This window comes from Prunus mume, linkage group LG4, assembly GCF_029339155.1.
Source record: "Prunus mume cultivar Tortuosa linkage group LG4, ASM2933915v1, whole genome shotgun sequence".
In the NCBI taxonomy this organism is placed as follows: Eukaryota; Viridiplantae; Streptophyta; class Magnoliopsida; order Rosales; family Rosaceae; genus Prunus; species Prunus mume.
Window position 1 is genome coordinate 12,461,329 of NC_142701.1, and position 20,830 is coordinate 12,482,158.

The 20,830-nt window shown below is 40.6% G+C and overlaps 2 protein-coding genes across 2 annotated transcripts; one reads left to right on the top strand and one right to left on the bottom strand.

Annotated features, from left to right (window-relative positions):
* The first annotated feature begins 4,152 nt into the window (after nucleotides 1-4,152).
* Nucleotides 4,153-5,234, top strand: LOC148917931 (uncharacterized). The gene is made up of 2 exons (XM_089050454.1): nucleotides 4,153-4,211; nucleotides 4,427-5,234. Exons 1-2 carry the CDS (start codon nucleotides 4,153-4,155, stop codon nucleotides 5,232-5,234), a joined length of 867 nt encoding a protein of 288 aa, XP_088906580.1.
* A 7,413-nt stretch (nucleotides 5,235-12,647) lies between these two features.
* Nucleotides 12,648-15,455, bottom strand: LOC103342890 (transcription factor bHLH87). The gene is given in 4 exon segments (XM_089050701.1): nucleotides 12,648-13,587; nucleotides 13,590-14,587; nucleotides 14,778-14,964; nucleotides 15,162-15,455. Coding segments are annotated over 2 exon segments (1,329 nt in total). The 5' UTR covers nucleotides 14,554-14,587; nucleotides 14,778-14,964; nucleotides 15,162-15,455; the 3' UTR covers nucleotides 12,648-13,222.
* Nucleotides 15,456-20,830: the final 5,375 nt, after the last annotated feature.

A 20,830-nucleotide genomic window follows, 5' to 3' on the forward strand; every position in this document is an offset into this window, starting at 1 on the left:
CCTGGATGCCACTAAGCCACTAATACTGGGATTCAACATGCCTTGCCCTACCACTGGTACCAAAGCACTATTAAAATATGAAGGCTTGAAAGAATTTTGTCTTCTGTGGAAGACTTGGCCATTCCGCAGGATGTCGGGATTTCTAATTGCACAGACCGGGATACATGGGCTCTTTGATGAGCCTCGGGACTACTCCATCTCTAAGGTATCAACTTCACTATTTAAATTGTCCGCCAAACGGAAATTGAATCGGGATGGATTCAATAATCGCGAGGCCGATCGAAAGAGAAGACGGTGGCCTGTACGCCTTTCCGGCGTAATGGAGCCAAATTATGTCCGAGCTTTGTGCGCCCAACAATCCACAAATAAGTCAAAGGGGACAACAAAGACAAGACCCGCTGGCCACTCCCGATTCTCGCTCTCAGCAACATGAGACAAATTCTATCCGGACTACTACTACTCTAACCACAAATCAATCACGGCACTCGCTTTAATCGATAAATCTACAAACTTACAAAGCTTCAAGAGCAGATTTCGGAATCGATGGGACCCTGATAGCTTTGGGACCCAAGATAAAAATGGCACCTCACAATTGCACGGCTCTCCTCAACAAAATGGTGTGACCTAAAGAGTTCCTCCTTGGGCTTTAGAGAATGCAGATTGCCTAAAAATCGCTTAGATGGGCCTCTACGTCCAGGGCAGCAGCCCACCTGCACCTGCACTGAAGAATTGATCTAGACTGTGTCCTTTGAACCTCATTTCGGTACCAAGCCCAAATGGATGAAGGTAAACAAATTTTATTGGTGGAACCAACAAGCCCAAAAGCCTCCAACCCAAATAAAAAGCCTAGAGTTTCTATTAGCCTGTATGTAGTTGCCTTCTTCTGCCTTTCTAAGGTGACGTACCAGAAACCAAAGGGGCCAGGGTCGGGAAGAGGAAAAACGAGAAGTTGTAACTCAATTGCTCCTGGAGGGTTTGGGCAATGTGAGGTATCTGTGAGTCCTCAAAGGAATTGAAGGAAGCAAGATTTTTTGAAGATAAAATTGATGGGGACGCTTTCCCCATGTGGTATGTGCCTAGAACTGCCACAAGAAAGTCATGATACACCTATCTGGAATCACAAGGGTTGGGAACTTTGACTGTTTCAGATCTTAAGGAACTCATCCGCCTAAAAATCCCACCGTGGTTTTTCTTATGGAAACGAAATAGAATTGCCACAGTAATAAGGCTTTGAGAAGACAATGTGGATTTCATAAGGGGGTCACTGTTGATCCAATTGGAAGGGCTGGTGGACTGAGCATTTGGTGGAAGACTAATATTGAAATTGATATTATTGATGTAACGAAACATTGGATTGATGCCAATGTTAAATCTCCCTCTAACTTCTTTACTGGAAGGTGTACTTGGCTTTATGGTACCTCCTACAACAATGAAAAAGTGGAATTTTGGGAAGAATTATTGCGTTGGGGCAAAAAAGACAACACCCCATGGTTGATCATTGGAGATATGAATGAAGTGGCTTGGCAGCATGAAAAAGATGGGGGCAACGGCTGGAATTTTTCCCGAAGAAGATTTCTAGTCGAGTTCATGAACTCTAGCAATTTGGTGGACTTGGGTTTCAAAGGTCAGAACTTTACTTGGGAGCGTTGCTGCGGAGAGGAGGTGACTATTAGAGAACGCCTTGATCGTGCCATTGTCAATCCTGAATGGCTGGAATTTTGGCGGAATACTTGCGTTACCCATTGTGCAAAAATTGGTTCGGACCATTGCCCACTCATCCTTGAATGCAATCCATCTCTTAGGCGAAAAGGAAAAGTGTTCCGTTTTGAGGCTCGCTGGCTAAACGAACATGAGTGTACCGAGATTGTCAACTCTTGCTGGCTTCTGGAAGGAAATGGCACTAATGTCTGGAAATGGTCTAGAAATTTGAACTCTTGTAAATCTGCTCTTCTAAATTGGAACAAGATTCGCTTTCCGAACTGCAAGCTCAGAATCAAGGAACTGATCCTGGAGATTGATAAGCTTCAAAAGGTAAATATACCAGAAATTTGTGTTCCTAAACAGCGAGCTCTCAAAGCTGAGCTTGACCAAACTTAGCGGTGGGAAGAACAATTTTGGAGACAGAGATCAAGAGTTAATTGGTTGCAATCCGGTGATGCCAACTCCCGATTTTTTCACCTAACTACCATCCAACGGAGACAAAGGAATCGAGTGCTTATGTTGCGTAATGCAGATGGTGACTGGCTCACGGGAGAAAAAGCGATTTTAGAGAATTCACCGCTTTTTCAAAACCTATTTTGCTCATCTGGCCACCGTGACTGGAATGAAGTGCTTAACAATGTTGATTGCTTAATCACTCATGAGATGAACTCAACTCTGTTGGCTCCATTTACTGACAATGAGATCAAAGCTGCTGCCCATCAGTTAGGGGTGACTAAGGCCCTCACTGATGGTTTCAGAATATTCTATAGCAAATTTTGGAACATTGTGCAGAACCTTGTGTGTGAAACTCCTCGTGACTTCCAAAATGGCCACTGCCATCTTGCTGAGCTCAACAAGACCTACATTGCACTTATTCCAAAAACTCCAGCTCCTGAAAATACCAATCAATTTCAACCGATTGGCCTCTGCAACACTTCATATAAAATCCTTGCCAAGGTGTTTACTAATGTGTGAAGCGTATCATCCCTGACATCATCTCAGACACTCAAAATGCCTTCATTCCGGGAAGACAAATACAAGACAATATTCTTGTAGCCCATGAGGTCTTTCATTACTTGAAATTGAAAAACACTGGAGCCACCTTTGAAGCGGGCATCAAAGTAGACATGAACAAAGCCTACGATCGCATTGAGTGGGATTTTTTGGAGGCGCTTATGCACAAAATGGGTTTTGCTAGAAACTGGATTCAACTTATTATGGATCATGTGTTCATCGCTTCTTCTCTCTGGATCGTGAATGGCAAACCCGTAGATTCTTTAAGCCCTCCGTGAGGTCTAAGGTGACCCACTCTCTCCCTACCTCTTCTTACCGTCAAGCTCTCTCAATGAATTTAACGAAGGCTGTTGCCGTGAGGTAACATTATGGGTGTTAAAATCGCTGAAGGTGTCCCACTCTTCTCACTTATTTTTGCCGACGATTCTTCTTCTTCCTTCGAAATGAGGCTAGAAATTTGTAATCTCAAAAGGGTGCTTGACTCAGTATTCGAGCCCTGTCAATGTATTAACTCGTAAGTCAAGCATCTTCTTCTCCCCAAACACCACCAGAGCGCCAGACCTCCATGCTCCATTCTCAACATTGATGGGTTGGATAACCCGGGGATCTATCTTGGCCTTCCAACAATTTGGGGAAGATCAAAAAAATCTGCTCTAAGCTACATCAGAGAAAGGGTTAAGAAAATGATTGCTGGCTGGAAAGCAGAACACTTTGTCCATGGCTGGAAAAGAGGTTCTCATTAAATCAGTGGCCACTGCTATTCCCGCATATCCAATGACTTGCTTCCGCTTTCCGGAAGGAACTTGCAATGAAATCAACTCGAACTTGGCGAACTTTTGGTGGGGAAACTCAGTTGAGGGTAATGGTCTTCACTGGAAATCTTGGAAAAAACTGGGTGTTTCTAAGAAGTCAGGTGGCTTAGGCTTCCGGGATCTTTCTAGCTTTAATCTTGCTCTCTTAGCTAAACAAGCATGGAGAATTGTTCAAAATCCCCAATCAATCTGGGCCCAAATTCTCCAAGCTAGGTACTTCCCCCATTGTAACTTCTTGCAGGCAAAAAAGGGTTCGAGGTCATCTTGGGCATGGGCCAGTTTAATTGAGGGTCGAGATGCCCTGTTAATGGAAGCCAAATTCCAAATTTTCAATGGTGCTACAACCAATATTTGGAAGGATAATTGGATATCTGCTTCAAACTCAGGAGTTATTAAACCAACCTGCCCCGTTCCAATTACTGCTCCCCAACTTGTATGTGAAATTATGGACAAACCGAACCATTCTTGGAATTTGGATCTTATTGCTGATTGTCTGGACAGGGAGACTATTAATCTTATCAGAAGCACACCTATCAGTTTATCCCAAGACTGACCGATCGGTCCGCCCCGAACAACGGCTCTTTTTCAGTTAGATCTGGTTACCATCGTTTTCATACCAGTAAAAATGGCCCCCTCCTCCAACACACTTATTCCTCCCATTCTGTGGATGCAAAAGTTTGGAAGGTAATATGGAATATCAAGACCCTTCCTAAAATCAAGCACTTCCTATGGCGAGCAATCTCTGGTGCTATATCCTCTAGGTTGGCCTTATTTAGAAGGAAACTTGTAACCAATCCTCTCTGCCCAATATGCAACTGCTTTGAAGAATCTGTTGAACATATCCTCTTTTTATGTCCTTGGACACATCCAGTTTGGTTTGGCTCTGTCTTCTCTTACAGGATTATCCCCAATGCCTTTACGACTTTGGACCGGTGGCTGCATGATATGTTATCAATTCCGGATACTCCCCATGAGGATTTCTTGCATCGCTTTTCTCTTCTTAGTTTCTTGTGCTGGGAAATTTGGAAAGCTCGTTGTGATTTTGTTTTTAAAGGCACCAATCCCGACCCAAGGTTGGTTATTAAGCGGGCCAATGACTCTTACAGTGAATTCTGGGAGGCCAACACCTGCTTCTCTAGGCTTTCTGGTTCAAGAACTTCCCCCTCCTCCCCTTATGTTGGCAGGGACAGATGGCTCCCTCCACCTGCTAATGCAATCAAAATCAATTTTGATGGGGCCTGGTCTCCCGGTACTTCTCATGGCAGTATTGGGGTTATTGCTCGTGATGATTGTGGTACTTGGAGGGGTGGAACTGCTTCTCCAATCTCCTGTAATTCTGCTCTTGTTGCAGAAGCTGCTGCTGCGCTCTATGCAGTCTCTTATGCAATCACTAGAGATTTCTCCAAGGTGGTGTTTGAATCTGACAGCAAAGTTTTTGTGGATAGTATTCTTGGGAATCACGGAAACTACTCTTGGACCATCCTTCCAATTCTTGACGAAATTTGTAGCCTTTCTCAACATTTCAATGAGATGCGGTGGAAGTGGGTGCCAAGATCAGCAAATCGTGCAGCTCACATGTCTGCGACGATAGGTTTGAGAGCTATGGAACTGCAAAGTTGGGTCATCCGACCACCATTGTCTCTTGTTGGGGTCCTGAACTCTGATGGTTTGCCCTGCCCCCCAGTTGGGTCATCTCTCTTGAACTAGATTTCTTTTCTGTTTTTTGGTTGGGCTTGAGACAGTTTACTAAACTCCGACGGAGCTTTAGATTTGTCTAACCCTTATTGTATTTTGCTTCTGTTCTGTGTTCTTGCTGGTTCGGCCAGCTGTGTTGTATTTGCTTCCCGTTTTGGGCTTTTTTAATACAACAATCTCTTTCAGACCAAAAAAAAAAAAAAAAAATCCGTTTTCTCCTTATTTCATTCGAAACCCTTAAATCACCATGGTGAGAGGCCTCACCACTAGAAACGCGGCGAAAACAATCACCACACCCCGGTGGAATTTTCTCTAGACACCCACCGTGGCCTTTTTTTCATTCCCTCTGTCCAAAAAAAAAAAATTGGCAGGGTTACTGTTTGTGGCCAGAGCCAGCACGCGCGAGCGCGACAAAACCAGCCCAGACGCTGCCATCCTTGGGACGGCGGCTCCGCCCATCGCATGGTCGCACTAGCCATGCCATCGAACTCGCAGACCTCTGAGCTGCGGACGCCGACGCGAAGCTCTATGACCCGACGCAGGAAGCTCGCCGACGAAGCCTTGGAGAAGATGACGGTCGCCGCCAAGCTTCGTTGGAGGCCTTCCCGGTGTCACCTTGCGTCACTGCCAACACCAGCGAACTCGCCGCCCTCCGGTCAGTATGCACAAACCTGGAGAAAAGATGCAGCCGGCCCCCGGAGAAATGGCCGACAAGCCGTCGGACGTTTCCGCCGGAACGGCCCAGAGCCGTCGAAGCTACCGCCCTGCTCATCGGCTCGCGACGTCGCCACCACGACCAGGAGACTCGGGTTTGTCGGTTTGCTGGAGAGCCCAGCCTCGTCGTTGCACGGCCGGCGACTGAGCTCCACGCCTGGGTTCGAACGGTTCTGCAAAACTCTCCCATGGCTGACTCCCATACGTTCTTTCTCTCTCATTCATTTATTTCCTAATTTAAACAATTTTCAATTATAATATTAATATTTAATATTTAACACTGAATTAATGCACTTTCCTAATAAATATTAGCATTTGATATTTATTTTGATTTAGTGTATATTCTTAATAAATATTAATCACTAATATTTTATTGCTTGAATTATAAAACATGTTTTATTTAATGATATTATTATTTTATCAAGGCACACGTGATATTATAGTTGGGATATAATTGTGTTTTTATCATGCCTGCTAATTACATTTTATCACTAATAATCAGGAAAATACCAAATGACTGGGTGACCAACCTATGAGTCCTTGGTCCACCCGATCAACAATTCTCTAGTCAATACGATCCATGAGCCGTCGATCAGCCCGACGCATGATCTCTCAACCGAGACCAACAACCTCCCAACACGATTACCTCAAAGTCGTCCCGATCTTGGAGCAAGTCCATTCGTTCCCTCTTTTGCAATCACACTTGACGTATGCACCTGTATATGCGTCCAATGGAGCTCTAGCTCATATGCATTTTGACCCAATTCACACCACTCTACCCGATCTGCGCAGTCAAGTGGACCTTTACTCATGGGTTGATCAGCTCACACAAAGGGTCGACGACCAAAACAATCTAATTGGGCATCTACTCAGGCAGATCAACTTGAATCAAGGCCTTGACTTTGGATCTCGTAGAAGAGGAGGACGCACGCATATCAATGGCGGTTTGAGATATCCTAGGCAGGTCAAACAAAGACAAACGAACAGAGGAAAGAACGAGATCTCACGGCGAGGACGCAAATATCTGCGAGCCGTACTCTAAGTCGGTCGACCCGTTCGAGTTAGGTCTAAGGACCAATGTGCGCGAGGCTGAACCCACGAGTCCAATGTCCACGTTGCAGGCCCACAAGAAAGTATCTATTCTAGGCTGGGTCCACAAGGAGCTCGAGTTCGTGAATAATCGTGTGTGACAGAAGCATTGACCGACGCACCAACCTTGCTCGAGATCCAATACACGGCGACAAGCCGTAGAGGAATCCTCACAAGCTCAATCTCCTTATCCGCCCCACGAGCATAACAACTAAGGAGATCGGCCCTTGAAGCTGAGGAGGAAGTTAACCAGTGGCGCTCGAGGCATAGAAGACACGACTCGAGCCACCAGCCATTACACCATTCAAGGGAGACTTTGACCCTGAGGCTATTTGAGGCACTTCAAGAGTGCTATGATCCTGTACAAAGGCAGACGGCCCTGATGTGCAACATACTCGAGATGACTTTGCAGCGAGCATCTCAAGACTGGCTCCACACTCTACCATCTGCATCCATCAGCGGCTTCAAGGAGTTTGCCCTCATTTTCACAAATGAGTACACCTCTTACAGATGGTCAGAAAACAACCAAACTACATATTCAACCTTCATAAGAAGCTTAACAAGTCTCTTCGAGACTACCTCAAAAGATTCAAGGCTGAAAAGGCTAACATCATCATCGCATCCTCGACTTTCATAAAGGGCTTGTCGGCTGAGCACGAGCTATACCGTGAGCTGACCATTACTTTGAGCCCAACCATTGCAAAATTCTTTGCAATGGCAGAGTGCTACACACTTTGGGAAAAAGACTGCATTGTCGCAAAGAATGAAGCAGATCCCGTTTATAACAATCGAGCAAACCATAAATGGAAGGGAATAGCTACTCCATAACTGCAATAAAAGAGTCAAGACCAAGCCGAGAGAATCCGTTCAGAGGTCTTTCCTGAAGAAGGATAGAGTCCTGGTGAGGACGTTGGGCTAGTTCTCCTTGATCTTGACAAGCCAAAGAGAAAAGCATAGATCGGATCGTGCTTAAGCCTTGAAGAGAAAGATCAAGCAGGCGACTTTTGTCTCTCAAGTCACAACCGGTGATCCAGCCATTGAGGACACTCATATCATCGACTTTCAAATGAAGGACTTGATCGAGCTTGATCTGCTACATAATGACGCCCTTGTCATCTGCATCTATATTGAACAAGCTATGATCGAGTGAGTTCACGTGGACGGGGCAGTGCAGTCAACATCCTGCAACTATCTGTTATCCAACAAATATGATTGGAGCCTAAGATCAACAAGCTTGCCAGATCGCTCACCGACTTCAACGATGCCACATAAATCACTATGGAAAAGATTAATCTTGACATCCACTCACCCCCGGTGATCTACTCGTAGACCATCATAGTCATCGATCAGGTCCTCCTACAAATGAATCTTGGGCCAACCATGGTTTAGCAATATTGAAGTCATCACATCTGCTTCACACCAGAAAATTTGTTACCCAATCCCTGAGGGCGGAATCGGGCAGATCAACATGACCAAGTCATGGCTAGGAGGTGCACAACCCAAAGGCTCAAGAAGAACAAGCAGTTACACTTCATACCCATGATGCAAGGCTGCCGACGAGGCATATCGTGCTCCCGACGGACAAGCAAACCTAAAAGGAAAAAAAGTTGCTACCTTCCAATAGCAATTAAAAATCCAAGATCAAGATGAGGGAATCCACCCGGAAGACTCTCCTTAAAAGGGTTGGATGCATGAGGATGACGTTGAGTTAGTATCCTTTGATCTTGACCAGCCAGACAAAGTAGCGCAGATCGGCTCGTGCTTGAACCCAAACGAGAAGGATCGAGATAAAGGAATCCACTTGGAAGACTCCCCTGAAAAGGGCTGGAAGCCTGAGGATTACATTGAGTTAGTACCCCTTGATCCTAACCAGCCATTAACAGAAAAGCGCAGATCGGCTCATGTCTAAGCTCAAAACGAGAAGGTGGAGTTGACCAACTTATTCCAGAACAATAAGGACATGTTCTCATGGTCGCCATCTAAAATGCCTGGTATCGACCCGAACATCATTTTTCACTGGCTCCATATTGAACCCCCAGATAAGCTAGTGGATGCGAAGAGACGCAATTTCGCTCCCAAGCGAGTCGAGATCATTGAAGCCGATATCGACAAGCTCCTAGTACGCCTTGATCCACATGTTCTCATGGTCGCCATCTAACATGCCTGGTATCGACCCGAACATCATTTTTCACTGGCTCCATGTTGAACTCCCAACAAGCCAGTGATGCAGAAGAGACGCAATTTCGCTCCCAAGCGAGTCGAGATCATTGAAGTCGAGATTGACAAGCTCCTAGCTACCTGCTTCATCGAATAAGTCTCCTACTCATAATGGCTAGCCAACATTGTTCTAGTGACGAAACAAGAAAAGGGCAAATAAAGAGTTTGCGTCGATGCCAAGCATGTCAAATGGCGACCATTCGAACATGTCCTTGTTGTTTTGGAGGAAGGTGGTCAACTCATCCACGCTTTTTGTCTAGCTAGTCAGGATCAAGGGGTACTAACTCAACGTCATCCTCAAGCTTCCAACCCTTTTCAAGGGAGTCTTCCGGGCGGATTCCCTCATCTCGATCCTTCTCATTTGGGTTCAGGCGTGAGCCGATCTGCACTTCTTTGTCTAGCTGGTCAGGATCAAGGGGTATTAACTCAACGTCATCATCAGGCTTCCAACCCTTTTTAGGGGAGTTTTCCAGGCGGATTCCCTCATCTTGATCCTGGCTCCTTAATTGCTATTAGAAGGTAGCAACTCCTTTTCCTTTCAGGCTTCCAACCCTTTTCAGAGGTGTGCAATATAAAAACTGTTCAAAAAGCTTGAGCTCATATCATATGCTCTTAATAACAAATTTTCTTTCTCACATGTTAATCTTCTAATGAGAGTTCATCACAGAAACTTGATAAGCCTTGTCGGATATTTCAAGGATGGAACCAATACAGGGCTCATCTATGAATACATGGACAATAGAAACTTACGCCAGCATCTTTCAGGTTTGTCTCATTGGCTGGAGTTGATATTTTTTAAGTTTTCTGGAATCAGGTTAATTAGCGACAAAGAAAGCAGCTTCAACAACCCAAAACAATCTGGACATGCGCAAAAAAGCATAGGGGCAAACTCAAGCATGCTCTTAACACTGGTGATCTTTTGCAACAATATCAAAGTAGTTTCACCAGAATGTTTTCCCTTTCAATCTGTGAAATCTATTCTCTTTCAGGCTAGATACTTCTTACTCTTCACATTTTTTAACATCACCACATGGTTGAGGTTCCCTTAGTTACAAGCACGAAGGGAAAAGACTGATTTATTATGTGCACATGCAGATAACAGTTAGGCAGGCAGACTTCGAATTTGCAATGGATGCAGTGCATGGTCAGCAAGTAGAAATTTCACAATCCCTTCATATTCCATATATTTTTTTATTAAATTTTGAAATGTAGGATTGGAATATCTTCACTATTGTTGCAAACCTCCTATAATCCACAGAGATGTGAAATCTACAAATATCTTGTTGAATGAAAACTTTCAAGCCAAACTATCTGACTTTGGCCTATCTAGAATTTTCTCTGCTGAAGATGGGACTCATGAGTACCTTGACCCCGAGTGAGTATTTTCGGTTTTTATAGTATAAACTTCAGCTCTAGAATTCCAATTATTGTCAATGAAGTAAAACTTAAATCAAATAAAGCATAAGCAACCAGAAGAATGAGAAAATAGGACAAATTGATGCTTAGGCACAGACTTGATTTGAGTTACATGGTTTGGTTTGTAGGGACAACCTATCAAACACTTTAAATGAGAAAAGTGATGTGTATATAGCTTTGGGATTGTGCTGTTGGAGATTATCACAGTCGACCTGTTTCATCAATGATACACGAGGAAATGCCCCTTTGTCAATGGGTTAGTTTCATGGTTGAGATAGGGGACATCAAAAGTATAGTTGATCCATGGCTAAAAAATGGAAACTTTAACAGCAACTCTGTCTGGAAAGCTGTTGAAATAGCCTTGGCTTGTGTATCTTCAAGTTCCAACAGAAGGCCACCCATGAGTCAGGTTGTGATGGAGCTGAAGGAATGCCTGGCTATAGAGTTGGCTAGAAAAAATCGCGACGCTGAATCAGAAGATTCAATTGAAATGAGGCCAGTAAAATTCACCACTGAGATGAGACCCTTATCTAGGTAGCAGTACTTCTCTATTAAAATTAATTGTGTTGAAAAATTTCATCTTGTGTGTTGAAGAAAGCATTCATATACATGTAAATTTCCTCAACTAGTCCTCTAAATGTTCTTTTTGTTTTGTGAAACTAATTTGTTCTTCCCTTACAAAGTTCCTGCAACTTAATTGTTCAATCTATCTTTAGTCATTGTTTCTTTAACCAACAACAGCTACATCACAACTGTTTAACAAAGTCAATATCTCCCACTTGTGTGAAAGCCTACAAAATATGAGTTTAAACAAATTTTCAACACACGCAAATGTTGAAGAATATTGAAGTCCCACATCGGAAACTTAGTAAAATCAAATACCCCATGTAATGAATGGCTACACTACTAGCTTCCGTTACTAATAATATCGAGACGTTTTGTATAAAAGGTCACACCTGCTAACGCAAATATGATCAGTGTTGCTAGTAGTGAGTCGTAGGTCCATCCCTTTAAAATTTAACAATATATTGGTTTAGTTGGGGACATGATCAATGTTACTAACTTGCTAGTATGAGCTCGAGCAACCGAAAAACAAATCCCAAAGCCAGGGATCGGGGTTCCTTTGAGAACGTCAGAAAGTCTAAATTTAGCTAAATATCTGCAACCACAATAACATCTTTTTATCCAGTCAAAACCAAATTTTTTCCATTCCTTGCAAGATGAAGCCAAACAAGACCCGCAACTCATATCCATGACAAAATGCATTACCAGCTCTTTATCTTCTTTATTGGAACTTCCTTTTCTCTTTTCGAATTTTCCCTTCCTTATAGTCAAATTTACATCACACGGTCCCTATCATCATGACCATCATCAAGGACAACGTCATTAGTGGTATGAATCTAGAATTTGTAATTTTAAATCGAAGTTTAATTTTTGCCCACGAATTATCCGCACCTTCATGGGTGGTTGTTAAAGATATTTCCGTGTCTATTGAATAAAAAGGCACATGAATCACCGTGGCTTGTTGTTCAATAACCACAAAAACACATTTAGCAACTTCAAACAAAACTTGTGAGAATCCAGCGCAGTGCAGAACAGAATGCATACACAAATTTTCTCTATGTAACTAAAAAGCAACTATAAAATTACGGTGCTGACCATTGGGTTTAGACTTCACCTACAATCCAAACTATTATAAGCCATTTGCAAAGGTGCCAAAATCGTAAAATTCATAAACACACATCATTATCACCAGAATAACCGATCAGCGTCATCATGAAGAATATCATTACTTGCATAATTAATCCTTGGGATAGCCAAGTTTTCTTGATAAAAGGAAGGGTTTTGTGCAAATTAAAAACCCACCTGCCCAAAGGACCAAAGGAAAAGAACCAGAACATGTGCTAAGCAATAAGGTTGGGGTGATTTTCGAGTGCACGCTTTGGGTTGAATCAAGGAGACAGGACCACTGACTAGGATTCACAAGTCTTAAGAGAATGTCCCTTGCATTTGGTTACCCAACAATGACATTAAAAAATTACACTATACAAAGATCTCCAAGAAAGCTGAGTTTCAAGTACAAGAACAGATTAAACAATTACACAACAAAAGCTTAAAGTGGTAATCGCTTTCTAGCCCTTGATCTTAATCATAGGTGTTATAATTTGCTAATCCCTTTTGTGTAAAAGCAAAATCATGTGCAGCTACACTCTTTCCAATCGTTGTTTTGCTACTTCCACTATGCAATATAATAAATTCCCTTCACTAAGCATGCACATATGGATAGTGGAAGCAGCAAAAATAGTAGTGGAAGTAGAATTTAAAGTCTTACTTGTGGAGTTCTTGGGTGGTGGGTGTTATGATGGCATGGAATGAGCCTTAATAACTCAGGATTACATGTAATGATGAAGAGAATGATTTGGATCTTGGATATAAAATTTGCTACTTTAAATTTTTTTTTTTTCGAAGTTAATCATTGGGGATGAAATGATGATGATGATGAGAATGATTAAAGGACAAAGCACCTTGGGTTAGGGCTTCTTTTATGGTCTTGGTTTAGTTTTTCAACTGTGGGGTTGGTGGATATGATTAGAGTTGTGGAGTGGGACATGATGATGGGTTTGCATGGGAAAAGAGGGGTTGAAAGAGAAAGCAAAGCTTGTAGGAGGAATATTGGAATTACTCATGGACTCAATTTTTTGGCCTAAATTTTCAAGTGCCTTCACCTGTGACCTCAAGAACTTGAGATAATTGGCAGCCTCATCAAGCATAGATGCAGTGTCCATCTTGCTTCCACCAGGAACCAGCCTCTGCAAAACCCTAATTCTCTCACTGATCCTCTCTCTCCTTTGCCTTGCAGCCACGGTCTGTGGGTCAGATGAGATCTTAACATTCTTCCTCTTTGGCCTTTCAACCATGTCCATCCCAAGTTCACAGGCCTAAAAGCCGCAGCACGATAAATCATCTCTTTCATTTGTGCAATGACCTCTGGATCAGGCTCTTCAATAGAGGAAGCTGATACAGATGAACTTGGCTGTTGAAAGTTGATGTTGGATGAGCTTGGACGCTTATCTGATCTGGGCTTCTTCGGGTTTGGTGGGTTTTCGGAGATGAGACGAAAACCACCTTCCGTAGTAGAAGAATCTGTTTGAAGAAGACCAAAGTGACTATGATTGGCTCCATGTAGCTCACTTTGATCATGGCTTCTCTTTGTGGAATGTTTTTTACCCTGACGTTGGACATATAAATCTGATGAACTTTGAGAGACTACTGTTTCGTTGTTCTCAGACTCTCCGGATGAGATTGCACTATTATTGCCTGCTCCAAAGTTCCATAAGTTTCTTCTGCAATCCGAGAAGAGCATAGAAATTCCATCATCATCTTCCACAGATGTGTCAGTGTTGCTATTAGTACCTGAGAGCAAGCAATCCAAGGACTCAACGGAGCATGTCGTTGCTGGCTTAGCCCTGCCATGATCTTGTAAGCCATGAATGACTTGTGTTTGTACATGTTTCCCAGTATCTCCATAATGATCAGCAGCCATGAAAATACCAGTAGTGCTCAGTGAACCCATCAAATTATAATTAGGCTTGTTGATCATCAAAGGGGCTTGACAAAATTGATCAGCTCTCAAAGTTGGCATAGCATGCACTGAGTCCAGCAAATAGGGATTTTGCTGATGAACAATTTGAGCACTATTGCTCGCTCTTTCGGTAGTTGAGTTCATGATCGCATGCGATGTTTGGACCTTTTGGAACTCTCGGATTGGAATGAAAGCACTGGGACCTGACCTCGACACCAACAAGCTTTCTTCAAGATCATGTACTTGATGGTTGTTCCATAATAAGGTTGATGTGTTTGTGATGTATGACCCGTCCCAATCCGAACCGTCCATATTGATTAAAAACCTTAAGTAGTTTTGCAGATTTCTGTTCAGAAAGAGTACAAATAATGATGTAATAATTCTTGAAACTCATAAATCCAAAATATATGAGATAATAAACAAATATATTTATATGTGTATTTATGTCATCAGAGACTAATAATATCATTGCAGAGGATGATGAATATAGTTTTATATATTGAAGTAAAATCAAAGGAAATTACATGATGACATACCAATTTCAGATCCAAACCAATCTAGAGTATCAAAGAAGGAGCCAAACAAAGACCAGGGAATTAGTTGCAGCTGATGATCTCTCAACATAACCGAAATCAACTTACCTCAGCTTCTGCTTTATATTTTCTGTGCAATTTTGGCACTTCCAATAACCGCCATCTTTAATTCAGCTCTGTATCATGAAAACTGTGATGACCAGGGGAACAAAACAACCATCTAACGTCAGTTTTTGGCAACCATAAAACTCTGCCACCACAGAGAGAGAGAGAGAGAGAGAGAGAGAGTCAAAGAAGCAGAAGCAGCTCACAATTAAATTCATACATGCAACAGATTCAAAGAACAAAAGAATGAGAACAAAGAAAGAAGGCTTTTTTTTTCCCCACCTTAATGATCAGCCATGGAGCACACAGTGTTTTTTTAGTTGGTTGTGGCATGCTTAAATAGATATATAGGAGGAAACAAAGGCTAGCTCTAATTTTATAAACCAAAAAAATATAGTTTTCAAGAGAGTTTGAAAAGAAAGTATAATGGGTTTGGAAAAGATAAGGCTTTTGGTCAGTTTGGTGGGGGTGTAAGAGTATATTTTTGCAGATGGGGAGCATGAGATATCAGAGAGAGAAGCATTTTGAATCCCAACTAATTCAATTGTTTATTGTTGTTTGGTGTTTTTTTTGTATTGTTTTAGACTTTTAGTGGGAAAGCTCTGAACCCCTTTTGGAATTGCTTATGCCATTTCCATGCGCACTGTAAAGTTGCAGTAAAAATTAATTCTTGTGAGAGAGTGAATAGAGAGTGATCAGAGCATCTTTTACACCACTGTCTTTCTAAAAAGATTTCTATTAATCATAGTTTTAATCATAACAACTTTTCATGTTTTCACTTTCTACTACGTTAACTTTTTTTCTTGGTAAAAATACATGTCATATCTCTGGTATGGTGCCACCACCAAGATAACCTTGTGGATAGTCTTACTTAAATTCTAATCTAGCTGTGCAGTCTCTATCTCTAGCTATAGCTCTAGCTACCATGAAAAGAATGGCAAGTAGTACTTTGTTCAACTTTTCATTATGAAAAATAGTTGGCTTGTTTCTTACTTCACTTGACACTGGTGAAAAAAAAAATTTATTTGTGTTTCTAATGAGTTACGTATGTGTGTTCTCAACTACACTGTACATCAAATTATGTAACCACAAATTATGATATGTAAATGGTATTTGGTGAGAGTACAATTTCTAACATATATTAAAAATAATATACCCATCCATATATATATATATATATATAATTCTTCTCCTTTGTGGATATATGGATTTTGGTGCGGACGCCGCTGTCAATAAGGAGGAAAACAAGAAGGGATAGTAGAAAATATATAGTGTCCGGACGTTCATATAAAAGGAAAAAAAAAATATCTTGATTAAAGAAAAGAAAAGAAATGCAGATAATTAAACTTTCTTAGGATTTCCATGTTGGGCATGCATAAAAACTAGTAGTGGGTTAGAACATGACAGTTGTTGGCAGGCAATCGCAAGAGTTAGACATATATAAACAGTCAGATAGATCAGAGGAGAAGATAGCAAAGAGCAAGTTGCAAAATAGAATTCTGTCTCATCACATTCATCCTAGTTAGTACATATATATAAACTTCCTTCCCTTACATATATTTCTGCTCACTACTATTTAAATTCTCTCCTTGTTGTTACAAGAGAGAGAGAGAGAGAGAGAGAGAGAGAGAGAATGAGGAGCAGGGAGTTCTGAGTCCAACCCACATGCGCCCCATCATCATTACAGCTCAGTGAATGGGTTGCCATAGCCCATAGCATTTGCCACATCTCTCTCTCTCTCTCTCTCTCTCTCTCTCTCTCTCTCTCTCTCTCTCTCTTATAGCTATTTGTATTTGTCAACTCTCATGTTTTTCTTCACCTCCTCTGCAGATTATCAGTTGCAAATATAAAAGTGAAACATCAGATTTCTTGAAAGATATCATTGAAACCATAAGAGATAAAGTAAAACATACACAACAGGTAACAAATAATAATAATAATAGAACAGAAATTATATATGATATATATATATATATAATTTTCATAATACAAGCAGGGTTTCTACTTCTGCCAAAAAACAAAATAATATGACAAATTGCAGGGGAAGTGACATGAGACTACCTCGTTTAGGCGAAAAAGATATAACCATCTGCCAGAAAATAGGCTGGAGAGATTGCCTTTGAAATTTGGCAGTTCGAATTATTTAGGATGTCAAATTAGTGCTGCGCACCACCAACTATATTTGAACCAAACTTTGTATCATTTATATGCACGTTGCGTTGGAGTATTATTTGTGTATGGATTGCTGGCCCAGATGAATAAGACACACCTACGTACGTGTTGTGAGTTGTGACAAATGTATCAAACTTGAGATATGGACTAATTTTCTCTAATATCTCTATTTCTTCTTTTTTTAGGAAATTCTCTATCGACATGCCGTAGCTTATGACTTCAATGATAGAGCATTTTAAACACAAATCAAGTGTTGGAGTTCCACTTTCCACTGTTTTCATTCTCATGCCTCAAAATGCATTGTGTAAAATTTTATTTTTAATTAAAAAAACATGGTACACTACTGATTTATTTAATACATGTCACACAGTACAAGTATTATGTTTAAGTATTTAAACACATTTAAGAAAAAAAATACAAGAAATTTATAGCTTAAGTAGTTAACAACATTCATTTATGTAAATGAGGTCCTATGTTTAATTTCATTCTCCTTTATTGCTAGACGTCTTTAGATTGTTCATAATTTCTAGTCCACATAGCATTTAGGTGCGGTGAGCAAATGATATATTTATATTTCAAATCATGTTGTATGTAGAAGAATATGTCTCGAAAATCGTCTTTTAGTGCATTCAAATCTTTTTGGACATCCAAACATAACCTTGGTGTCATTTTTCCATAACACTTTCTAATAGTAAACTTCATATTTATATCCTCCAAAATAACAAAAATTAGGAAATTGTAGATCAACGGTCTTGATTTGATAATTATGTGGGCCCCTATTTTTGGATAAGAAACAAAAATATTTGTGTGAAATGAGAATATTACTATTTTCTATCCTGATCAATCACATATATCACACATGCGTGATAAGCTATTCACGCATATGATTAATTGAGAATAGTAAAATAGTACTACTCCTATTTCACTCTTGCAGACAGGGATTTGAGCTGTTAGCCCTTTCTTTCCGTCAAACGACACCAGCTCAATCCCGGCTCGGGTCGGCTCACCCGGGCTAACTGGTCCCAAAACTATTGAAATAGGGCCCACCGGCTCTCCTCATTGCATTATTACGGCTCACACGTGAACACAACGCTCTTATTCACACGTGGCGCCATGTCATTGGCAGCACACCGGATGGGATGGCCAACTCCACATGGGATATCGAAACAGTTGTTAAATGGGACCATCGGATTTCAAGTCCGAATCTGCTTTTAATTAACATTATCCTCTAGAACGTACAATCAGGGATCTATATTACCTCTGATGTGGATGTGATGCACTGGATTGTTATTCTTTCTTTTGCCTATTTTGTTTTGGCATGATTCAAATTATTTTCACTAAATTACTATTCCACTAGGTTATTTGATGTCGACATGTTTGTTTGCTAGGAAGGAACATCAACCTAGGGTTGCCTCAATTCTTGAAGGAGAGAGAAACATACATAAAAGGAAATATAGTAGGGAGATTATATTTATAGACCTTTATTACAAAAGTGGTACACAAAGTGACCTTTATACAACAGTTCAATACCTTTTATTTGAATAAAATAAGTTTCATTTCCCAATCTTTTGGATTTTGAGTTGTGGGATAATAAAAGGTATTGAACCGTTGTATCTAACATGCAAAATTCATTCCTTTTCAGTTTGTCACATGTTAAATGCGTAATAAACTCATTAGTGTAGTGGTTTTGAGTAATTGATCATCTTAAGAAAGGTTTTGGATTTGAGTCCTAGCATATGTACAGTGTAGTGTATGAGAGTTTAGTATACTATTGTCTTCTCAATAGGAAATGTCCTAAAAAAACACACACACAACATTCACTCCTTTTCAGTTTGCCACGTGTCAAATGCATAATAGACAAGGGGCAATTATGAGACGGGAATTTATTAGATCAAGCAACGTGTCCAAACCAATCTGTCAAACCATTCATTTAGACCCAATATAACCTTGGCCCATGGCATTCATAAAAAGTCACATCAAAATCTTACATAAGTTGTGACCCCAAAAATAAATGTAGCCTAATTACAGGCACACTTTGATATGTGCAGGGCTAAAGCCCAATCAAGCTCCTAACTACCTTAACAGTGATTTCGACATTACAAAATCTCACAAGTCATGCCAAAAAAGTTAGCATTACTTAACATAACGAATTATTGCGAAAGAGCGCCTCTTAGCATTGCTCAAGATATAAGGCTAGCTTAGGTAATAAACACTCTCACCACATAAAACCATAAGCCCTATGCGTCTCCTCTCAAACGCATTGATACTTGGAATATTTAGTTGACCCAATTGGCTCTTTGGCTGGCACTACACTATCGCCTTCATATGTCCAAGGTGCTACAAAGGAGACTCTTCCTTACTTGCCATACCCAACTTAATTCTTGTTGTGGGATTGGTTTGATCATAAGAATTTCTTTTTCTACTTCCTTTTTCAAGGCATTACCATGGGTTTGACAGTTTGCACAGTTTCTATTTATTTCACCAATTTCTTGCAAAGTATTGGATCATGACAAGGTGGACCATGGCCCAAATCTTAAAATGCAACCAGCCTAACCTCAAATATGGCCCATTGTGGATTCTACATTCCCTTCTTGTAGATATGTCAAGCAGCAGATGCATTTAGAATTACACTTGTCATGATCCAAAATGGTCCCTCAATGATGCACAGGGATGCTTTGATGTCCATGTACAAAACTTCTGTCCCATCTGATGGCCTTTGGCTCATCACTCTCTCACTCTCTCACTCAACAAGTTTTTTTCAGAAGAGTAATAATCAAATCATAAGATTTGTCAAGCTGGGTCCACAGGTTCATGATGTTGAGACACCAGGCCCACAGGATCAAATTTGGATTATTGCTGTAACGCTTACATGAACATACATTCCTCTTGAACATGGTAATTTTTTGGGCATGGATATCATTATATTTGCTAGATTGATTGAGCCATTTTTCTAATTCAAGCAAGACCTTTTTTTTTCCCCAATACACGCAATAGTTTAAACTACAGGAGGAAAAGTTTTTCACACACACTCTTAAGGTCTCATGTTGAAGAATATAAGTTCCGCGTCAGAAACTTAACTAAATAAAATACAACATATAATGAATAATTCCACTACTAATATCACCAATGCCTTTTGTGATAAAACTTCACACATACTAAGATTTGTAGGTGGTTAAGTTGGGGACAATATCGTTGTTCTAGTAGTGGGCATTGGCTCGTCTCTATGAGAGTGGAGATGAGATTGAGTGAGAAAATGAGAGGAAAAAATAGAAGGGATGAGTAACAAAAGTGAACCCAAATAAGCGGACTCCTTTATTCAAATGCCTTTCTCAATTTATTTTGTCTAGGCTTTTAATAATGAGCTCCAAACACCAAATTTTTATAGCAAAGAAACCAGACTTTTGTCCAATTTTATTTTTACATGATAATTTTTTTTTATCCATAATCATATTTAAATCAATCCTACCATATTTTTCTCCCACCACTTGATCTTCCTATTCCTTCCCTTCTCTCTCCTAAAATAACAGTTATATTACATGCAAAACATGTATAACATTACTAGTTATAATTAAGTCAAATATTTCCATGAAAAAATATATATTTTAAGCCCCATTTTGGGACCTTTTCTCTTTTGATATGTATGTTCTCCAATACTTCTTAACAACATGTTTTTACTCTAAAAATACGTACATTAGTTGATACAAATTGATATTAAGAAGAGAGGAATATCTCGAGTGTAGAAGTAAACGCTCTCATTAAACCACAAGTCCCTTTGTGAA